Below are 22,329 nucleotides of genomic sequence, written 5' to 3' on the forward strand. Positions count from 1 at the left end.
GTGTCAACAGGTGAGGTAATGTAAATCCTATGGTGTTCCAATGAATAATTAAAATGGAATTTACCATTCCTACGATATGAGATTTTTCTATTGATATTTTCAATTTGATAGATTTCACTATTATTTTTAACTTTTTGTAGTTCATAGTCATAAAAGCCGCCGAGAATCTCTTCATCTTTGGTATCGCGCAAACGATAAGTTATGGGTTTAGTGACTAGGATTTTTGCCACTTTGAAAAGTTCTGTGGACCACAAGTAATTCCCCTTTTCAAAAACATTATTTGTTCTATTAATTCGAACAATTTCACCAACATTGCATTTATTTTTCTTCTTGACAATCGTTTCATTGGAATATTGTTTAAGAAACGTGTCAATTGTATCATGATCAGAATGATGAACTTCCGTTGGGGTTGAGTTGGACAATCATCGATGAGGTCGTTGATTATAGATCAACTGATTTTATCTAAATCGTGAATAAAAGTCGATGAATTTTTCATTTCGAAATATCTTTAAATTTATATTAGAATGTTTTTTATCAATTGTTTGGCCATTCAAACCCTTATAACGCTATGGCTATGGGAAAGCAATTTGCTATAATTCACGAGAAATTTTGAAACATGGGGGTTAACAAATTCACATCCGTGATCCGTTTGAATTTTGTTATATGATTCCTGTTCGAGAATACTTTTAGTGACCTGAGCAACTTCAATTCCTCGCTTTAATCGGATTGGAAAGATGTATGCAGAGTGACTAAAAATACTGATTTTAAGTAGAATATCCTTTTATGCTGTCTTGTGACGCCTTTGAATATCATGTAGAGTTAAAAGATCTCCTTGCATTACATGCAATGAGAAAAAGGCTTTAGTTTTTCGGTATTAATTAGTACGAAGTCTATGATTTCTATGCAGATTGTAACTTGATTCATTTTGTAGATAGTCTTGTACACTTTTATTGTGAACGCAAGGGACTTTGGAAAGAGTGGGGGGGGAACTTAAACTCCCCGCTTCACGAATATTTTCATCAACACCTTTCAGAACTTCAACTATTTTGAACGTAAACACGTTATGTAACGTCCGCTACCCTTTTGTATACTAGTTGTGGTTGGTAAAATGATACGTATTGACTTTTTCGTCGCCACCATTGTCAAGTTTCCACTAGTTGTGCTAGTATTTTCCGATATTCATATACAATCTTCTTCTTCTTCTTCTTCCTCTTCATATTTTAATGGTGTTGTTGTTGTTGATGTTGATGCATGTTCATTTAATTTTTTTTTGGAATTTGTCTATTGCTAATAAGACTTTTGGGAAAGTTTAATGTATTTAGAAAGTTGTATAGATGAGCTTAAAATGATAATAGTCCTTCACGATGTGTAACCATATCATAGATTAAATTAAGTAGATTATAGCTCTTTCTCTGAATTATAATCCCTTTCCCATTGCTCTCAGCTTGAATATGATCTTAACCACTTTTCAAGATATAGACTTGGAGTCGTTTACTTCGTTCAACCTATGTTTGGGGTCATATATTTACAAATTTAGATAAAAATTAATCCAATTCTTTCTGCTATAAATTTGTTCCAGCAGCAGCAGCAGCAGCAGACTCCTGAGAAGATGATCCATTTTTGGGATCAATAGCAGCAGTGGCCTTCACACGATAGGGCTTATGTGTGTCCACTCGGCGAAGTGCATCTTGAAGTAAAAGCACTTTTTTATCATCCTCAATATTCTCATTGTCAGTGAATTTACTCAGATTGTTCTCAAAGTGTTCCACGGGTGAGAGAGCGAGTTCTATTTGAGTCAATTTATAGGGTTTTACCATTCTCTAGAGAAAACTGTTTACAAGTCCTGCAATTATCGGTAGTAAAAGTGTGAAAAAGCTACCACCCGCCTGAAGAAGACATTTCCTTCTAAAATTCTTTCCTTTCTTTTTAGAGGCCAATGTACGTACAATGGAACGATGTTGCTTTGCCTGTTGCTTAACTACTTCTGGCAGTTGAACATTGCCCTTGGTCAAATTTAAACAAAGTTCAGATATTAGATTAATGAAATCATTGTCAATACCATGTTTGAGTATGGTTTTCCTAAGGAAGGGTTTTGAAGCGCTTAGAACTGAAAACAGATGTCTATTTTCATGTAGTTTCTTCAGTGTCATGATAGCGAATAATAAGTCTTTCTAGTGTTGACGTGGAGAGATACTCTATTTTTATTTTCGAAAACAGATTTGACTGCATGTAAGTCCTTGGGTGTATTTGATTAAGATATAATATGATGTAGTCGTGGAGTTTATTAGTTACCCTCTTATATACTGATAGCAAAAATTTCGGGGCGCCTGGATAGATATGTTTATTGAGGGTTATTAGGGAGCTGGAATCACGAACAACTCTGTAGATGATATAGTAGGTGCAGTTCAATGCAAGTGTTCGCATACATTTGCTCTGATGAAAGAGATTGTGTAGAACCAGAGTACTAGAAATCTGTTCATGATGAGAGAAACCGGTGAACAGTTGCAGCATTTCCTGGGACCATTGTTTAATAGATTCAGCCAGTTCATCAATGATCAGCCAAGATTTGGCTTCAATAATGGTGAAAACATCAAGTCCCTGTATGAATTGTATCTGTACCAATCTGGTCGTGGCAATTGCTTTTATTTTATCGTATGACTCCTGCCAAATACTGTAACGATAGTATATTTTTTTTCGGCTTTTCCACAAAAATTTTATCACAATTTTTAATTATTTTAGTTAAGAGTGTTGTTTTGCCCGACATTGACGGCCCACACAGAAATGATCTGAATGGTGTTTTAAATTGATACATGTTTCCTTCAATAGTTCACCTGAACAACTAACTGTAGACCATAGTTGTCTAATTACTAAATAATTTCCCTACTACTACTAGTCTGTTCAAGAACAAAATCAGTAAATAATCATATTTCTTGTATTAGAAACAGCACTTTACAGAAAACAAAGAAGAAAATACACCTTTTTAATTTATTTATAAAAAATGCACTAGAAAAAGAACTGAAAATAATATCACTTTTTCCTTTTCAATGCAACATGTACAAAAGCACAAAAAAAATTTGCTCTAAGTAAAAAAAAATAACTTTGGTAGTGGCGGTGCGCCCCCCCCCCCCCCAAGACCGCGAGGCCCCCCCCCCAAGGTTTTGGGAAAAATTAATTGGACTTTATTCAAACCGAGACTTTCCCTATGGATAACACATTCGGCCCGGTCTGAAGTTAAATAGTGACCAAGGGGGAGGGTAGTCATACCGTCTTGACAAACATAGACCTTGTCGGAAATGGAACTCATGGCAATTTTTTCTCTATTTACAGTAAAGTTCCTGTAGATCAGGAATCGAAATGCTAGTAATCTGGCCCGGGGAGTTGTATTTTCAATAAAACCATCCCTATAGAAGTCCAAGTGAAAATTCTTATTTACATAGTATGTGTGTACTCCTCTGCAGAGTTTCATGATTTCATCGTCGTGTGTCTGTATAAAGTACACCTTCGGACTTACAAATATACCACGGGAAATCATGTCGTTTCCCGTTTCTGATTTAAAAAATAAAAGCTGATTTGGCGCCCGACGTTTCACTAGCTCTGGGTAAAGACCACTCCAATTGGTGTAGTCCATCCGTGAGCTGATAATTTCACCGTGCACCAAATCATCAATTAGATTTGGGGTTTTTACTTTTAGTTTTTAGGGGTTTTTACAGTAGAGAATCTGTGTCTCCGTAGCAGACCTCTACTCGCCCCTTCTCCGGCCACTGTACCCTAGCCACATAGTAGTAGAATTCCAACATGAGCTTTTTAGAGATCTCCAAGATCGCACTGCCTGCAGCAATATTTTTATTTAATACAATGCTTCTTTTTTTCCTATTCAATAGTACCATGTCCGGGTCAATGATCGCGAAGGAAGTGTAATTTGGATCGGCATTATTTCTAGCACATGGTTTGGGATCGGTCACGATGTCACAACGATTTCTAGGGCAAACACTCAAACGTTTTACCAAAAGCCGAATTCAAAATGAGCTTATAAATTTCTTTTTTAGCTTTCCTTTGTGCTTCAGAGCATTTGTTGACAAAAGCATCAAAACACATTTTCAGATATGCGTTTTTGATAAATCTGAGCGCTTTGTGAACCTTTTGTGACGTTGAAACCGTTGTTGCACATCCATTTTAAAGCCACATGATGTACAACAATATTTTTTCGGCAGAAGGTCATTAATAAGTTTTTGTTTTGAAGGTGACCAATGCAATCCGTCCACCTTGACTAAACGCCAATTGCGAGGGCTCAAAGAGTCCCTAGTCACAGGTCTATTGATGCACGGAAAAACAAAATCCTTTACTGAATCTTGAAGCTCAACTGGTATCTCCCCATCAATTTCAAAAACCATCCAACCGGCCCATTCTCCTCAACACTGTCAATGTTGGGGAAATGGGGAGCTTGAGGGTCATTGAGCCATTTATAGTCATCGCAAGGTAGCGCATAATGGGACATGGCCGAGGGGTAGACAGAATTCATATCAAGGAAAACAACATCCGATTTTGTCCCCGTCTTCTCTCCAGTTGGATCAGTTTTCAAGATACGATCCCCGTGAAAAACGTACCCACACCTCATTGACATCTCAATGAACAGATGCTGATCGATATCAGTGATTAGCCCAATTTTTTCCCCGCTAATTTTTAGGATGAGGTCCATCACCAGACGAGGAGATGAAAAATAATACCCCAAATCAAGATTAAATTCTCCATAGATTTTGTCCGTATTTTTACACATAATGTCTAACAAAGTTAACACGTCACTCGACAAATACAGCTAGCAGTAGTCAAACCCATTTTTACACCCTCCCTCTGCCGACACTTTTTTAGCAAAACTGTATTCATCGGGGGTGCACCTACGATCGTGTGGACTGTCGTAAAACAATTCAATCGAGGCGAATCTCGACATGGAACAATAATAATCATAAGGATATATGCCCTTGACCGTCAACAAATCATATAAATCATTTGGAAATTGTTGCTTGAGAAGGGGGAAAGCGTTGCAGTCGTCATCGTTTTTCTGTACTTGGATTAATTCGCTCAATGATTTAGGTAAAAAACTGTAGGAATCTAAAAAGAGAATTTTATTCGTGTACTCAATGTCGCCTTCAACAAATTTCCATATAAATTCCAAAACAAGCAACTTTTCCGATGATTTAGAAATGATTTTGTAGGAAAAGCTGTTTATCACCCATGTATCATCCACTGTTCCATTTTTTTTGAAGATATGCCATTGCTGGTAGCACATACTTCAGATCATAGTTAGAGTTATGTATAAAAACCGGAAGAAAGAGTTGCTGTTTAATTTTTTAAATTACATGAATTGTGAGCCCACCCCCGAAAGTTCCTTTTTCCCGTTGAATTTGGGTCAATAAGATGATTTTGATCCTGGACAGCGTCTTTTGGGGGCAAGAACACCCCTACAAACCCAACAAATTGTCCCCTTTTCTAGTGCCAGTTGCTCCTTATCTGATAATGACATTGGGTAGTTGGTGTGACGCAATCGAGAAATTGCACCGTTTGCTGTTTATATTAAAGACACCAATAACTTTTCCATGCTACCCTCCTCATCCATAGTTAAAAAAACTTCCAGCTGCATTTTATTATTAGAATCGCGACCCGCATGCGCATAGGAACACGCAACTAGTTTGTGTTCCTTGACTATATTTGGCCTTGATGGGTCCGATACCTCCACCAGTCTTGATTCACAGTCTAAAGATACTTTATCAACTTGTAACAGGGAATTTCGGAAGTTTTAAAACTGTAAAGTATCCTTGCCTTCTGCCGGCATTTTTATTCTTTGATTGCCATGAATTTTGCAATATCTCATGTGATCCGAGAATGTTCGCTCAGATGTGAATAGGGAAAGGTACATGGGGCAATAGAGACGTTCCCCTTTCTGAACGCCTTGGGATAAGAGTCAACTTATTGCCGTAACGGGGAAAAATGACCATAGGAATTTACATCTTTGAGAGGCTCGTATATAACCCAAACCCAATTTTTAACATTATCTACCATCGGTGTCCTAACTGAATATAAAACTCCTTTTTTATTTGGTTTCTTCCCCCCCTTCACAAATTCCGTTTCATGTTGGAAAACCACCATTCCTAACCCAAGACTTTCATTTGCTTTTTCAAATATAATTATTTTTTGTATAGACACTACATACTTTCCCTCTAAACAATCAAAATTTACTTTAGGGAAATTTTCTCCACCGTGACGAGCAAGGCCATCGAGATTTTTTATTCTTGAATCACCTTTCAATGTTTTATAGGCTGCTGCTAAAAATGCATATTTAAAGCAGTGCAGCCCCGTGTCAAAATTGAAACTCTGAACTCCTGTAGCGGACAAATCTGGGTGACATTTTGCTTTTCTACCCGCTCCCCTTAAACTAAAGTTTTTTTTAAATCTACTAAGATTCAGATACGTGTATTAAATGACTAAATCGGTGGACCCACTCTCCCTATCGTTGATCGTGTCCGAAGTCGATATTAATTTATTAAACCAGTTGAAAAAGTTGCCCTCAAATTCATTTAGACCAGGGTAAAAAGTTTGATTGCCAGTTGAAAAATGAAAATAAAAAATGTCCCCAGATGTCCCCTTCTGTAGATAAACTTTTTGATTTACCGATGCTTTAATCCCCCTTGACCCCCCCCATTTCTGAATCTGAATCTCAACAAGTGCTCAAAATCGGTCTATGTAGCTATGAAGAACATTTACAGGGTCTGTTAAAATAACACTCCCGTCAACCACGTTTTCTTCGGGAGGATTAAAATCTACCCTATGTGTTTGTAAGTGACCTAGAGCAGACTCTAAAAAATAAAATTCACGTAGTTCCAGGGACATACCACTATTTTCATGTCCTGCACCTATTTGCACAGGATCCAATTCACTAATTATAAAGTCATCGTCAAAAATGTCCCCGGGAACATTAGGTCCAACAATTTGCACAAGATTGTCCATTTCTTCAGTTTTAAATTGAAAATCCAGGGGGATATTAAATGACATACCTTCACTAACATCATCCGGTAAGAGGGGACAATTACTCATGATACTTTGAAGTCCCGGGCCAGGGAAGTCAGGAGTTTTCACAGCTTCCCCCTGAAACTAGAAAATGATTGGACTAAGTTTTTTTTTCTTTGAGGAGAGTTTTATCAAAATTGTATCACAATTTTGTTTTCAATTTTTTTTTCTTAATTGGATGCAAATTTATCAAACAAATGAATAATAAATTACAATTTTTTGCTTATATCATTATTTACAAAACAATTCATAATAAATTAATAATTTTGTTAATATCACACACTCACACACACATGCGCAAACACACATGCGCACACACTCATACACACACATGCGCACACACTCACACACACACACACACACACTCATACACACACAAACACACACTCATACACACACACACACACTCATACACACACACACACACTCATACACACACACACACACACTCATACACACACACACACACACACTCAGACACACACACACACACACTCATACACACACACACACACACACTCATACACACACACACACACACTCATACACACACACACACACACTCATACACACACACACACACACTCATACACACACACACACACACTCATCACACACACACACACACACACTCATACACACACACACACACTCATACACACACACACACACTCATACACACACACACACACAATACATACACACACACACACACACACACACACAAATACACACACACACACACACACAGACACACACACACACACACACACACACATACACACACACACACACACACACACACACACACACACACACACACCCACACACACACACACACACACACACACACACACACACACACGTATACGCACACACGTTCACAAACACACACACAAACAAACACAACAAAATAATGAAAATCATTATGACGTTATTAAATTTGCTATATTCATTATACGATATCCATGAATTATCGGGTATATAGAAAAATAAGCGGTACATGCACCGCTCACACACACACTTACGCATAGACACTCACACACACACGTAAGCGCACACACGTTCACACACACGTTCACACACACACGCACACGCACACACACACACATGCGCACACACGCACACACACATCGCAATGTTTGACTAATAGCAATAAAATATGGTAAAAAAAAAATAAACTCAATAATTGTCTTAACACTTCATTAAAAAAAACCTGACTCTTTTTTTCCTACAAATCTAGTCATGCATAAAAAATAGCGATCAGACTAGAAGCAGATTCCTTTTTTTTACAGATCTACTATTTGTAATAGCAATAAAGTAAAAATGCTCACACTTCCAAATTCAGACTGTAGTTGAGTGCCGTATGGTCCTGGCAAAGCATGATAGGAGATAGATGGAACGGTGACATCCGTTTCTTGCATAGATGTGGTGGCGGCTGCAATGTCAATGGCTTGGGGGGGTTGGACCATCGGGGCTCACCATCATATCAGCCACCATCCATTCTCTTTTCAGCTTTTGACCTGGCTGCATGGGGGTTGGCATGGGTGGGTCTTGGGCAGGCAGCGCCGGTCTGGAATGGATGTGAGTGGCTCCCAATGGGCCACCTATCTCCACTTGTTTCATTGGAGTAACGCCATTAGTCTTAGCTCTCTTTTCAGAGGGAGAGTAATTGTAGGAATCCTCTTCCTTAAAAAGAAGACAAAATTTAGTATGGAAAAAACGATTCCCTTTTTTACAGAAGAAAAAATTAGTCTGCAAAAAGAATCCCCCGCTCCCCCCTCCCGCTGCATCAAATCCAATACAATGATTTAAAATATAGATCTAAAAAATAGTCAGCCATAAATATGCAATAATTAAAAGCTAACCAAACACTAAACTTCAGTGGTGCGTGTCGGAATGACCCCATTAGTTTTCTTGTCAAAGGGTATACGTGTCTGCACAAAGAACGTACCCCCCCCCCCCCTTACTTTTCATGCGAAGAAATAGTTCGTTTTTTTTTAACCTTACAATGAAGGTGTTAGAATTGATACATTGCCCCCCCCCCCTTCCCCGCCATATATTTTTAAAAAAGCCTCTTAATCATCTGTGAAATCCATTTGCTTTCATCAAATACAATTGAAAATGGATTATCTCGTCTAATTTGGCCAAAAAACAAACAATTTGTCAACGAGTCTTGAATCACAAATTTCCATTCTTATGTTTTCTTAACCCCGGTAAGACGCATGACAATATTGTTTCGAAATTACTCTTTTGTGAACAGGATTATACACACTTATGGTTGTATTTAGACCAGAAAAGACAGAACATTTTAAAAGTACGGTGGGAAAAGAACATTTTTAAACGAAAAGAACTTTTTCTAGTGAATTAAAACTTGTAAACAAAGCAGTGGAGGAAAGATTTTATTTACATTATGGAAAAAAGCGTAAAATGCGTTTTCTAGCGAGTATACTCATCATATTTTAAGGTTTGTATTGTTGGAGGGGGAGGGGGCTAAGTCCCCCTGAATTTGAATTTACTGGTAAAACGATTTTTATTTGGAAATAAATTAAGAAATTCAGTAAACTATACTCATATTGATAAATGAAATATCCATTGCTTCAAAGTTAATAATATTCAGTGTACTATGTACGATATGTTAAATCATAATGAAAATTAAATTGTAATGTATGAATATTTTATACGGAATCTCAAGGACGAATAAAAATCATTTGTTGGCTCGAAAAATACACTGGTTGAAAAACTTAGAGTTGAAACAAACTTGTGTGGGGAATCCCCGTTCATACTGCTATCTTTTTCGCAATGTTTAGGAACAGGTGGGGAATCCCCGCTCGTTTGGAATGGTACCAATGGGACATAAGCAAACACCACGTAGTTTCCTAGGATGTTTTAATCACGCGTAGAGGTCCCGTAGAATAGAAATGGAAGGAGCTTGGCGCTATAGAAGAGCATGGAAGGGGACAAAAGCTATTGCAATCTTATAGAAAGAGATCTGCGCCCTTGGAATAGTATGGGAGGGAACATAAACCCTTAGAATAAAATTGGAAGAACTTTAAGAAAATAAAATAACATGGAAGTTAATATAAGCCCTAATAATAACATGGGATGGAACATAAGCCCCTAGAATAACAGAGGAAGGAACGTAAGTCCTTATAATAGCATAGAAGGAAACATAAACTCTTAGAATAGCATGGGAAGGAAAATAAACCCTTAGAATAGCATAGGAAGGAACATAAACCCTTAGAATAGCATGGGAGGGAACATAAAGGCCCCAAATAGCACAGGAAGGAATGTAAAGGCCTCAAATAGCACAGGAAGGAACATAAAGGCCCCAAATAGCACAGAAAGGAACATAAAGGCCCCAAATAGCACAGGAAGGAACATAAGCTCCTAGAATAGCATAGGAAGGAACATAAAGTCCCCAAATAGCACAGGAAGGAACATAAAGGCCCCAAATAGCAAAGGAAGGAACATAAGCTCCTAGAATAGCATAGGAAGGAACATAAGCTCCTAAAAATGGTAGGTACTACTCTACTTATATGCCCCAAGGGTATAACTTACAACACCTACCCCCGGGCCCTGGGGCTGTGTCGACATAAGAGTTTTTGTTATCTGAACTTTTAACTACTTTTAACAAAATGTCTATCTCAAAATTTACATCCGATAAATCTAGGCCGTGGAGGGGGGGGGAGGCTATTTGCCCGCCGGTATCTGTTGAATTTTATAAAGTGAATGAGAACTTTCAATTTCTGATCAAATGAGCCCTCTCCAATGTTTGCACGAGTACCTTTTCCATAAAAACCATATATGTCCCCAGAGTATTATTTACAATGCCTGCCTCCGGGCCCTGGGGGGTTGCGTCGACACAAGAGTTTTTCTTATCTGACCTTTGAACTTTTTTAATGAAACGGCTATCTTAAAAATTTCAGCGCATAAGATTGGGGAAAAAAGGGCTGCTTTAGCTAGCTGCTTTCAGTTTCTAATCAAAGTCCAATGTCAATTTTTAAATTATTGGTCAACATGCCTGAGACTCTAGGCAGATTTGCCTCTCAATTACTTGGACTGTCTGTCTTGGCTTGTCTACAATTAGCCATTTCTTGATGCAACCTACTGCAAAATACTTGGTAACTTCAATTCAAACCTCCTGAAGTTTATACGAGCATCCCTTTTATAAGAACCATATACGCCCCCAGGACAACACTTACAACGCCTACCCCCCCCCCCCGGGCCCGGGGGGGTTGTGTTGACACGGGAGTTTCTGTTATGTAATTTTTGAAAAATTAAAAAAAAAACTGGTTATCTCAAAATTTATAGCGGTTGTGTTGGGAGAAACCGGGAATGGGGGGGGGGGGGCTTGTTGCCCTTAAAGCTTTTGACTCTTAAAAGGTGAACTAAAACTTTTAATTTCCAATCAAATGAGCCTTCTATAAAGTTTATCCCTTTCACGAGCATCCCTTTCATAAGAACCATACATACCTTTAGGGCATAACTTAGAACGCCTTCCCCCGGGCCCTGGGGGTTTATATTGACACCGGGGTCTTTCTTTTCTGACCTTTGAACTATTTGTTTTAAAAAAATGTCTATCTCAAAATTTTAATCAGATGGGTTTGGAAAAAGAAGGCGTGGGGGGGGGGAGGAAGAGTAGTTGCCCTCGGATTTCTTTTGACTATTATAAAGGCAACTCGAACTTACAGTTTCCAATCAAATGAGCCCTCTCTGAAGTTTATACTAGCATCCGTTTCGTAAGAACCATATATGCCCCAGGGTTTAACTTACAACACGTGCCCCCGGGCCCTGGGGGTTGTGTCGGTTGGGTAATTTCACTTTTTAAGAGTAAAAAGTGATAAGGGGGCAGCTAGCCTCCCCCACACTCCATTTTTTTCCCAGAGGCACTTCATATAGAAGGAGTCGTCGTAAAACTTCAAAGGGGGCTCAATCGATTGGAAATCGAAAGTTTTAGTGCCCGTTTTAACTATTAACAGGGTCATAGTGAATCGTGCTTAAGTTTTGTAGTTTGGAATTTACAAGGTTATAGTAGGGAAAAGTTAGAAAATCTATTAGAGTCAAGTACATCAGCCGGTTGTGAAAGTTGGGATGTTGTTTGCCTTGTTGAGATGTGGAATTTGCTAAATGAATTTTCGTCACATGAAGATTTTGATGTTTTTGAGTGTCGGAGAAAAGTTTCGGCAAATGGTAGATATTATGGAGGAGTTTCAGTGCTTCTAAGGAAGGGTGTATTTAATTTATTTCGTAGGCTAGAAAGTGAGTCTGAAAATTTATTATGGTTATTATTATCAGTTAAAAATATTCACCTTGTTGTGTGTGTTGTTTATTTGCCTCCGAATAATAGTTCTTATAGCCGTGAAGAAACATGGGAATTGGTTGAAAATGAAACTCAGTTGTATAAAAGAATGTACCCTTGCCGCAATTTTATTTTTCTAGGGGACTTCTTTGTATATACTAGTGAAGAGGACGAGTTGCAGGTTGGTGAACCCCTTGTAAATGAACCAGGTCAGAATGTTTATCGGATTTTGTGTGCCACAACAATTTTGCATCTATCGCGAATATGTATTTTAGCCTTGTTTTAAGTGTGGCAGTAATTTTAAGTTTTTTAGCATTTTCAGTTTGAGAAAATTCCTGGGAGTGTATTTTGATGTGTCTTAACGTCCTCTCGAAATTTCTTGAAACTTTTAACTTTCTTCCCATACAAAACTTTACCTTATTAAAGTCTTTGAACCCCTCCCGACATGTTTGTCTGACTCGCAAAAACGTAACAAAAATGGATGTAAACAAATTTTGTATGCGTTTTTTTGAGTTTTGTTTTTAGTAAAAACCCCTCCGCAAAAAAAATCCTGGGTACGGTCTTGGAATTAGCTGTTTTTTAAAGGTTTTAACAAGAGTTTCAAAGGGAGGTATAAAAGTACCAGAATAAAAGGAATAGCCGGCGAAGCATATACATGTTTACTAAATATACTTCAATAATACTTCAGGACCGGTTGATGGTATTAAGTTAAAAATTTTATCGTTTTCTGAAAGGGATGTTGAAAAAAGGTGCCATTTGCATACTGCTAATAAAAGTCTTTGGGGGGGGGAAGTAAATTTTTGCCGTTCATATTACTGACTTACAAATAAAGTAAACATACCACTCAATGCCTCTTTACGAATATAATAGTCAATTCTATTGAAAATTCAAAATTACCCAACCCAACCCCCCTAATCTGCAAATTCGTTTTTAATGAAGCACCAATGACACAGTAGGCTTGACAACCTGCCATTCTATGCAGGTTTACAAAAGGGCATATCAGCAATATCTTAGGAACAGTTTCGTGTGTGAAATTAAGACTTACAACGCTTGTTGTGGGGGATGTTGAACTAACCAAAAGTCAATATTTGCATCATAACACTAATGCTTTTACTCCTACAACTACCGGTGCTAATATTATAACTACTATTAACTGTACTCCTACTGCTATTACTATATTTACTGGTGCTACTATTACAACTAATAAACCTAAGGGTATTAAGGTAAAAATTCTGGGCAATAATGTAACTGTATTGAATTAAGTCGAGACACACTATGCCCATATAGGTTGTCAAGAGGACGTATCAGTAATACTTCAGGACCGGTTGATGATATTAAGTTAAAATTTTTATCGTTTTCTGAAAGGAATGTTGAAAAAAGGTGCCATTTGCATACTGCTAATAAAAGTCTTGGGGGGGGGGGGAAATTAAATTTTTGGCAGTTCATATTACTGACTTACAAATAAAGTAAACATACCACTCAATGCCTTTTTTATGCTCTTTACGAATATAATAATCAATTCTATTGAAAATTCAAAATTACCCAACCCAACCCCCCTTTTTTTATGCTCTTTACCAATATAATAATCAATTCTATTGGAAATTCAAAGTTATCCCACCCCACCCCCCTAATATGCAAATTTGTTTTCAATGAAGCGCCAATGACGCAGTAGGCTTTTGGTTTTTATTTACAGTTAAGGAAGGAGGCAGTATCCAAACTCTCGTTTGTAGTGAAACAATATTCGTCTTGAACAACTTTAGAAAGAACAAAAAAATTAAACTGAATATTTGATGCATAATGATATTAATTGCTGAAAGCTGATCAGTTCAACATTTTATTATAATTTTAATGCTTGTTTTCAATATTAAGTACAAAAGACAATATTTGTCATAAAATTAGTAAAGCGCCACTGACGCAGTAGGTTTTAAACATTCACAGTGAGAGAAGAAGGCGATACCCAAACTCTTGTTTGGTGTGATTTTTGTTCGTTTCAAGCCTGACTTGCATATTCAATTTAAGTTTCACTCGTTTTAAGATTTACCAAGTTTCACTATCTGAAAAATTTTATCTGATGCAATGGTTACCTCAAATTTTCTATCAGATATATTTGTGGAAAAAGGGCAAGGGGGAAGGAGTTAGTTGCCCTCTGATCACCTTTGCGTGTTAAAAAGGGCACTAAAACTTTCGATTTCCAGTCGATTGAGCCCCCTTTAAAGTTTTTACGACGACTCCTTCTATATGAAGTCTTGACTTGACTTACTTTGACTTATGTCTCCTGCCGGGCGCTGCTCGGCGTAGAGTGACGTCTGCCTCCTCCATCCACTTCGGTCCATGGCAAGCGTTTGCACATCGCTCAACCTGATATTTGCCATCGTCAGGAACTCGGACAGGCTGTCAGACCATCGTTTTTTTGGTCGGCCGCGAGGTCGCTTCCAACCGGCTTTGACAGGGTCAAAGTCATGGATCATTTTCGCAGGTATGTGTGGAGGCATTCGAAGTAGGTGTCTGAACCATCGTAGTGTTTGCTCGGCTGCTTGGGTCAAAAACCGAGACTGCTTGGTGAGCTGCAGCAGCTTCTCATTGCTGACAAAGTCAAACCATCGTAGACCTTCGATCCTCCTCAGGCTCTTCGACTGAAAGACATCAATTGCCTTGAGGGTTGCGGCTGAAGCTTGCCACGTCTCAGCTCCATAGAGCATCAGAGAGCCGACGAGGGCATTGAAAATCCGCAGCTTCGTTTTGCGATTGATGTTCGGTTTTCGCTAGAGGTGACGGTTCAGTCTGCCCATGGCAGAAGACGCTTTGGATATTCTCGCTTGTAGTTCAGAAAGAAGCGAGCCATCTGAAGAAATTATGGAGCCCAGGTAGGTGAACCTTTGGACAACTTCGTTGCTAGTGGTGCTATCCAGGCTAACTGAAGGATTGGCAGCAGGAGAGGATGGGTCAATGACCATCATTTTCGTTTTAGTCCAGTTTATCTGCAGTCCTACTTTTGCAGCCTCTTCTCGTAGGATTCGAAGCGCTTCCAGCAACTGCTCTATGGAGTCCGCCAGAATGGCCAAGTCATCGGCAAAATCAGCATCTGTAATGACACAATCTCCAAACTTGAGTCCAAAGCTGAGACGTGAAGTAGTCCTTGTCATAACGTAGTCTATGATGACATTGAAGAGCTTTGGGGCAACTGCACATCCTTGGCGCACTCCTGTCGTGATTTGGAAGAACGGGCTGCGGCGGCCGTTGACTTGAACACAGCTCTCTGTCCCATGGTTCAGAGCTTTGAAGACTCTGCAGTGTTTCTCAGGGAGGACTGTCGATTCTAGAATCCGCCAAAGAGCTTCTCGGTTCATTGAGTCGAACGCAGCACGGAAGTCGACGAAGGTAAAAAAAAAAAAAAAAAAAAAAAAAAAAAAAAAAAAAAAAAAAAAATATATATGAAGAGGCACTTCATCTGTATGAAGCTCCTCTGGGAAAAAAATAAATGGAGTGTGGGGGAGGCTAGCTGCCCCCTGATCACTTTTTACTCTGAAAAAGTGAAATTACAACTTTCAATTTCCAATCAAATGAGCCCTCTATGAAGTTTATACAAGCATCCCTTCCATAAAACTCATATATGCCCATAAGGTATAACTTACAACGCCTACCCCCGGGCCCTGGGGCTGTGTCGACATAAGAGTTTTTGTTATCTGAACTTTGAACTACTTTTAACAAAATGTCGATCTCAAAATTTTCATCCGATACATTTAGGACGTGGAGGGGGGGGGGGCTAGTTACCCATCGGTCTCTGTTGAGTTTTATAAAGTGGACGAGAACTTTCAATTTCTGATGAAATGAACCCTCTCCAAAGTTTGCACGAGCACCCTTTCCATAAAAACCATATATGTGCCCCCAGAGTATTATTTACAACGCCTGCCTCCGGGCCCTGGGGGGTTGCGTCGACACAAGAGTTTTTCTTATCTGACCTTTGAACTTTTTTTTAATGAAACAGCTATCTTAAAAATTTCATCGCATAAGATTGGGGAAAAAAGGGTGTGTGGGGGGGGGCTAGTTGCTTTCGAATATGTTTAAGCTAGCTGCTTTAAGATATCTTTTGACTCTTAAAAAGTGAACTAGAACTTTAATTTTCCGATCAAAGTTCAATGGCAATTCTTAAATTATTGGTCAACATGCCTGAGACTCTAGGCAGGTATAGCTTTCCAAAAACTAACCTGAAAAGTATGTGTCCAATAAAAGAGTCATACTTACTCCCGTCTTTTAACCGTGCCCCAGCCATTTAAACATTTACCTCTCAATTACTTGGACTATCTATCTTGGCTTGTCTCTTTCTACAATTAGCCATGTCTTGATGCAACCTACTGCAAAATACTTGATAACTTCAATTCAAACCTCCTGAAGTTTATACGAGCATCCCTTTCAAAAGAACCATATACGCCCCCAGAACAACACTTAAAACACCTTTAGGGCATAACTTAGAACGCCTTGACCTTTGAACTATTTTTTTTCACAAAATGTCTAAAAATTTGTCTAAAAATGTCTCAAAATTTTAATCAGATGGATTTGGAAAAAGGAGGCGTGGGGGGAGGGAGAGTAGTTGCCCTCGGATTTCTTTTGACTATTATAAAGATAACTCGAACTTTCAATTTCCAATCAAATGAGCCCTCTCTGAAGTTTATACTAGCATCCCTTTCATAAGAACCATATATACCCCAGGGCTTAACTTACAACGCCTGCCCCCGGGCCCTGGGGGCTGTGTCGACACCTGAATTTTTGTTATCTGACTTTCGAATAATTTTTAACTTAATGGCTATCTCAAAATTTTTATCGGATGTATTCGAGAAGAAGAAGCGTGGGGGGGAGGGGGGGGGGTCTAGTTGCCCTCCAATCTCTTTTGAAGCTTAAAAATTGAATAGAACTTTCTAATTCCAATTAAATGAGCCCTCTTTGAAGTTTATACGAGCATCCCTTCCAAAAGAACTATATATTCCCCCAGAGCATATCTTACAACGCCTGCCCTCAGACACAGGGGGGCTGTGTCAACCCCAGAGCTTTCGTTGCATGGTCTTTGAACTATTTTTCAAAAATATGACTATCTCATAGTTCTTATCAGATAGGTTTGAGAAAAGAGGGCAAGGATGGAAGGGGGGGGCTAGGTGCACTCGAATCTCTTTTGACTCTTAAAAAGTGCACTAGAAATTTCCATTTCCAATCAAATGAGCCCTTTTTGAAGTTTATACGAGCATCCCTTCCATAAGAACTATATATTCCCTCAGGGCATAACTTACAATGCCTGCCCACAGGCCCTGGGGGGTTGTGTCGACCCCAGAGCTTTCGTTATATGGTCTTTGAACTATTTTACAAAAAAATGGCTATCTGAAAGTTCTTATCATATGGGTTTGAGAAAAAAAGGCGTGGATGGGGGGGTGGGTAGGTGCCCTCCAAGCTCTTCTGACTCTTAAAAAGTGGTCTAGAACTTTCAATGTTCGATTGAATGAGCCCTTTTTGAAGTTTATACGATCATCCCTTCCAAAAGAACCAAGAATTCCCCGTGGGCATAGCTTGCAATGCCTGCCCCCTGGCTCTAGCGGGTTTTGTCGACAACGGAGTTTCTGTTCTATGATCTATGAACTATTTTGAACAAAATAGCTACCTGAAAACCTCCAATCACATGAGCCCTCTCTGAACTTTGTACAAGCATACCTTGCATAAGAACCATATATGTCCCAAGGCCAAAGCTTATAACCCTTGCCCTGAAAACTGTGGGGGGAAGTATCCTGCTAAAAGATATAATTTCTGGAACTTTCAACTACGTTGTACAAAATAGCTATCTCAAATATTGGATTGGATGTATTTGGGGAAATGGTGAGCGTGGAAGAGGTCTTAGTTGCCTTCAGATCACTTTCAACTATTAAAATGGACACTAGCCATTTAAATATCCAATCGAACGAGCCCTTTTTGAAGTTTCAACAACAACGCTTTCTATAAAAACCTTATATGCCCCCAGGTCAAAACTTACCCCCCCCCCCCCCCACAGCCCTCAGGGCAAGGGTTGTAAGTAATGCCCTGTGGGCATATAAGGTTTTAATAGAAAGTGTTGTCCTAAAAACTTCAAAAAGGGCTCATTCAATTGAAAATTGAAAGGGCTAGTGCCATTTTTAATAGTTGAAAGTGATTGTAGGGCAACTAACCCCCCTCTGACGCGTACCATTTCCTCAAACACTTCCAATGAAAATTTTGAGATAGTCATTTTGTTGAACGTAGTTGAAAGTTCTGGATATTAGGTCTTTGAGGATGACAACCACCCACAACCCTCAGGGTAAGGGTTGTAAGTTATGTCCTGGGGGCAAGTATGGTTTTTATACAAAGGGTTGTCGTAGAAACTTCAAAAAGGGCTCATTTGATTGTAAATTGAAAGAGCTAGTGCACTTTATAATAGTAGAAAGTGATTATAAGATACCGGCTTCCTTATGGAGTAGAATTACAGAAATCTAGGCCATCTTTTGAAAAGACAGCGATAAAGTAGTTCTGAGAAAACTAGCTTGTCAATATAACTCAGCTGTTGATGTGGAAGAAGCTACTTTTAGAAAGGCCATGCAGGCCATTGGGGATATTTTACGCTTGGAACAGCCCTCAAGATTGATTTGTGGTAGTTTTATGCTTGGAAGACTATTTGACTTGATTTTGGCTCATTCTTGGCTTAATGGAGCTCTTTACTTTTTTTCGAATAACTTAATATGTGGAAAAAGTTTTTTTTATTAATTTCTGTTCGTTTTTAATTGACTTAGTCTTTTTCATGGAAAAAATAATATTTATATCTTTTTACTTTTTTCTTGCATATGATGACCTTAACCTCAGGACTGTGGGAAGGTTGACATCCCCAAAGACATAATTACTGGACTTTTCAATAATGCTGAACAAAATAGTTCTCTTGAAATTTTGATTGGATGTGTTTTGGGGAATCATAAGCCAGTGGGGGGGGGAGGCTGGTTTTCCTCCTTTCACTTTTGAATCTTAAAAAGGGCACTAGATCTTCCGACTTCCAATCCGAAATTCGAATCCGAGTCCCCTCCGATCCGAAGTTTATACGACCATCCGTTCCATAAGAACCTTATATGCCCGGGGAATAACTTGCAGCCCTTGCACCTGGGCTCTGGGGGGCTGTATTCACCTTTAAACCAGTGCTATATGTTCTTTGGACTACTGTGAACCAAAATGGCTATCTCACAAAATTGCCCTCCATCAAATTTGACTCTTAAAAGGGAATTAGAACTATACATTTCTAATCAAATGAGCTTCCTCTAAAGTTCAAACAACCACAACTTCAATAAAAAGCCTATATGCCCCCGGGGCATAACTTACAACCGTGGCCCCCAGACTCTGGGGAATTGTTTCAACCCCAAAAGGCCTCGCTATGTGATCTTTGGACTGCTTTTAAACAAATGGGTATCTAAAAAATCAGTAATATAGCACATCGAAAAATATACACTTCTTAATATAATTAAATAAAAAAAGACAAGTTTTTTAAGCTGAAGGTAAGGAGCGCCATTAAAACTTAAAAAGAACAGAAATTATTCCGTATATGAAAGGGGCTGTCCCATCCTCAACGCCTCGCTCTTTACGCTAAAGTTTTTTATTGTTATAAAAATAAAGTTGTGCGACAGTCAAACTTTATCGCAAAGAGCAAGGGGTTGAGGAGGGGACAGCCCTTTCATATACGGAATAATTTCTGTTCGTTTTAAGTTTTAATGTCGCTCCTTACTTTCAGTTTAAGAAACTTGTTTTTTTATTTAATTTCTGATCGTTTTTTAGTTAATGCAGCTTTTATTTTGGCTCACCGTCCTTGAATAAGTAAACAAAATTTGCATAAAAATTTTACTTTTCTTTTGCTAAATGGGTGTCTCTAAATTTGGTTATGACGCAATTTACAAATTAACTTACGTAACTAACTTCTATATTCGTATATTTTTCTTCTGGCAAAAAATACAAAGTTGCAGATTTTTGCAGATATGAGCTTGACACCTATGTAATGGGGTTTTCTGATACGCTGAATCTGACGGTCTGATTTTTATTAAAATTCATTCACTTTTGAGGATGTTTCCCCCCTCTTTAAAAAATCGAGTATATTTTCTCAGGCTCGTAGCCTTTGATGAGTAATACTAAACTTAATAAAATTTATATATTTAGAATCAGCATTATAAACACATTCTTTTGATACATTTATTGACATCAAAATTCCGTTTTTAAAAGTTTCGATTACTATTCAGCCGTATCACTTGTTTTTTATGTTTTTTTCTATTATGTATATGTTATTACGTATATGAGGGGGTTCTCCCCTTAGTGAATACCACGCTCTTTACGTTAAAAGTTAAAAAAAAATTTGATTCACAAACCCCTGAATCACAAGGGCCGTTTAATTAGAATAGATAGCTCTTTTGAAAGCACTAAAAAAAACTGTAGCGTAAAGAGCGAGGTATTAACTTGGGGGAGAACCCCCTCACATACGCTATAATTTCCGTTCGTTTTAAGTTCTAATGTTGCTTCTTACTTTCAGTTGAAAAAACTTGTTTTTTTTTTAATTAATTTCTGATCGTTTTTTAAATAATGCTTGGAAATCCGGCGCCCCCTTCATAGAAATGCCCCTTACCCTAAAAAAACATCCTCCACGGAAACATTCTCCAGAGTAACCCCCTCCTCTAGCCCCCCCTCCAGAAAAAATCCTCCCTGAAAATGTCTGTATACTTCCCAATAACCAATAAATAATGCTGGCAAGTCCGGCACCCCCTTCATGGCAATTTCCCTTACCCCATGAAAACTTCCTTCATGGACAGATCCTCCAACATAACCCCCGACCCACCCACCCACTACCAGAAAAAAACCCTCCTGAAAACTTCTGTATACTTCCCAATAACCAATGCTATATGTTAACATTGAGTAAAGTTCATAACTTTTAGCCCTCCCCCTGGGAACTTCGGGGGATTAAGTCATCCTAAAAGACATATTTATAATATTTTCAAACACGCTGAATAAAATGGCTATCCCTAAATTTTGATCGGGTGACTTTGGGGAAAAAAAAGAGCGTGGGAGGGGGCCTAGTTACCCTCCAATTTTTTGGTCGGTTGAAAAGGGCACCAGAACTTGTGTTGTCCGTTCCAACGAGCCCAATTATTATATTCTAGGAGCACTGGGTCGATACGATCATCCCTGAAAAAAAAAAAAAAAAAAAAAAAAAATAAACACGCATCCGTGATCTTTCTTCTGGCAAAAAATGCAAAATTCCACATTTTTGTAGATAGGAGCTTTGAAACCTCTACAGTATGGTTCTCTGATGCGCTGCATATGATGGTGTGATTTTCATTAAGTTTCTATAACTTTTAGGGGGTCTTTCCCCCTTTTTGAAAATCAGCCAAATTTTCTCAGGTACGTAACTTTTGATGGGTAGCACTAAACTTGATGAAAATTATATATTTGTAATAAGCATTGAAATCTGATTGTTTTGAAGTATCTATCGGTATCAAAAACCCGTTTTCTAGAGTCTCGGTTACCATTGAGCCGGGTCGCTCCTTACTTACAGTTCGTTACCACGAACTGTTTGATATCTTAATAGCTATAATAGCCATAATATACAATTATCAGTTATTAATCTTATTTTAGAACAAACTTATCTTGTCTTGTGTTTTAAACACAGTTCATATATTATCCAGTATGATCATTCTCTATCTCACCCATTATAAAAAGCCGGACCGGGGTGCGAGTGCTCCAGAGAACGTTCTTGCAGATATAAACATAGGCGAAGTCAGATTAGCGGGAATGCAGGTTAGTCTGTTTCCGACTGTTTCCATCAAAGTGTATAGAAACAAACGGAAATAAAGCTAATGCAGAAACAAGCTAATGCAGAAATAAGTGGGAGGAGCTTTTTGTTCACGAAGAGCAGAAATGATCTGCTATAAGCTTACTGGTATATTCTGTCTACTGTG

General features: G+C 38.5%; 2 protein-coding genes across 2 annotated transcripts in view; one reads left to right on the forward strand and one right to left on the reverse strand.

The window, feature by feature from the left end:
* The window catches only part of LOC148956089 (ubiquitin carboxyl-terminal hydrolase 7-like), a 59,647-nt gene extending 52,561 nt beyond the window's left edge, over positions 1-7,086 (reverse strand). Inside the window, exon 1 of the mRNA XM_089089124.1 lies at positions 7,047-7,086. Coding sequence (XP_088945250.1) covers positions 7,047-7,086 — 40 coding nt within the window. The remainder of the gene's footprint in view (positions 1-7,046) is intronic.
* Positions 7,087-12,470: 5,384 nt separating this feature from the next.
* LOC148956090 (unconventional myosin-Va-like) overlaps positions 12,471-22,329 on the forward strand; it is a 63,403-nt gene continuing 53,544 nt past the window's right edge. Inside the window, exon 1 of the mRNA XM_089089132.1 lies at positions 12,471-12,570. Within this exon, the coding sequence (XP_088945258.1) occupies positions 12,471-12,570 (100 nt within the window). The remainder of the gene's footprint in view (positions 12,571-22,329) is intronic.

Source organism: Artemia sp. Qi Xiang Cuo, chromosome 1 (assembly GCF_049724085.1).
Source record: "Artemia sp. Qi Xiang Cuo chromosome 1, ASM4972408v1, whole genome shotgun sequence".
Classification (NCBI taxonomy): domain Eukaryota; kingdom Metazoa; phylum Arthropoda; class Branchiopoda; order Anostraca; family Artemiidae; genus Artemia; species Artemia sp. Qi Xiang Cuo.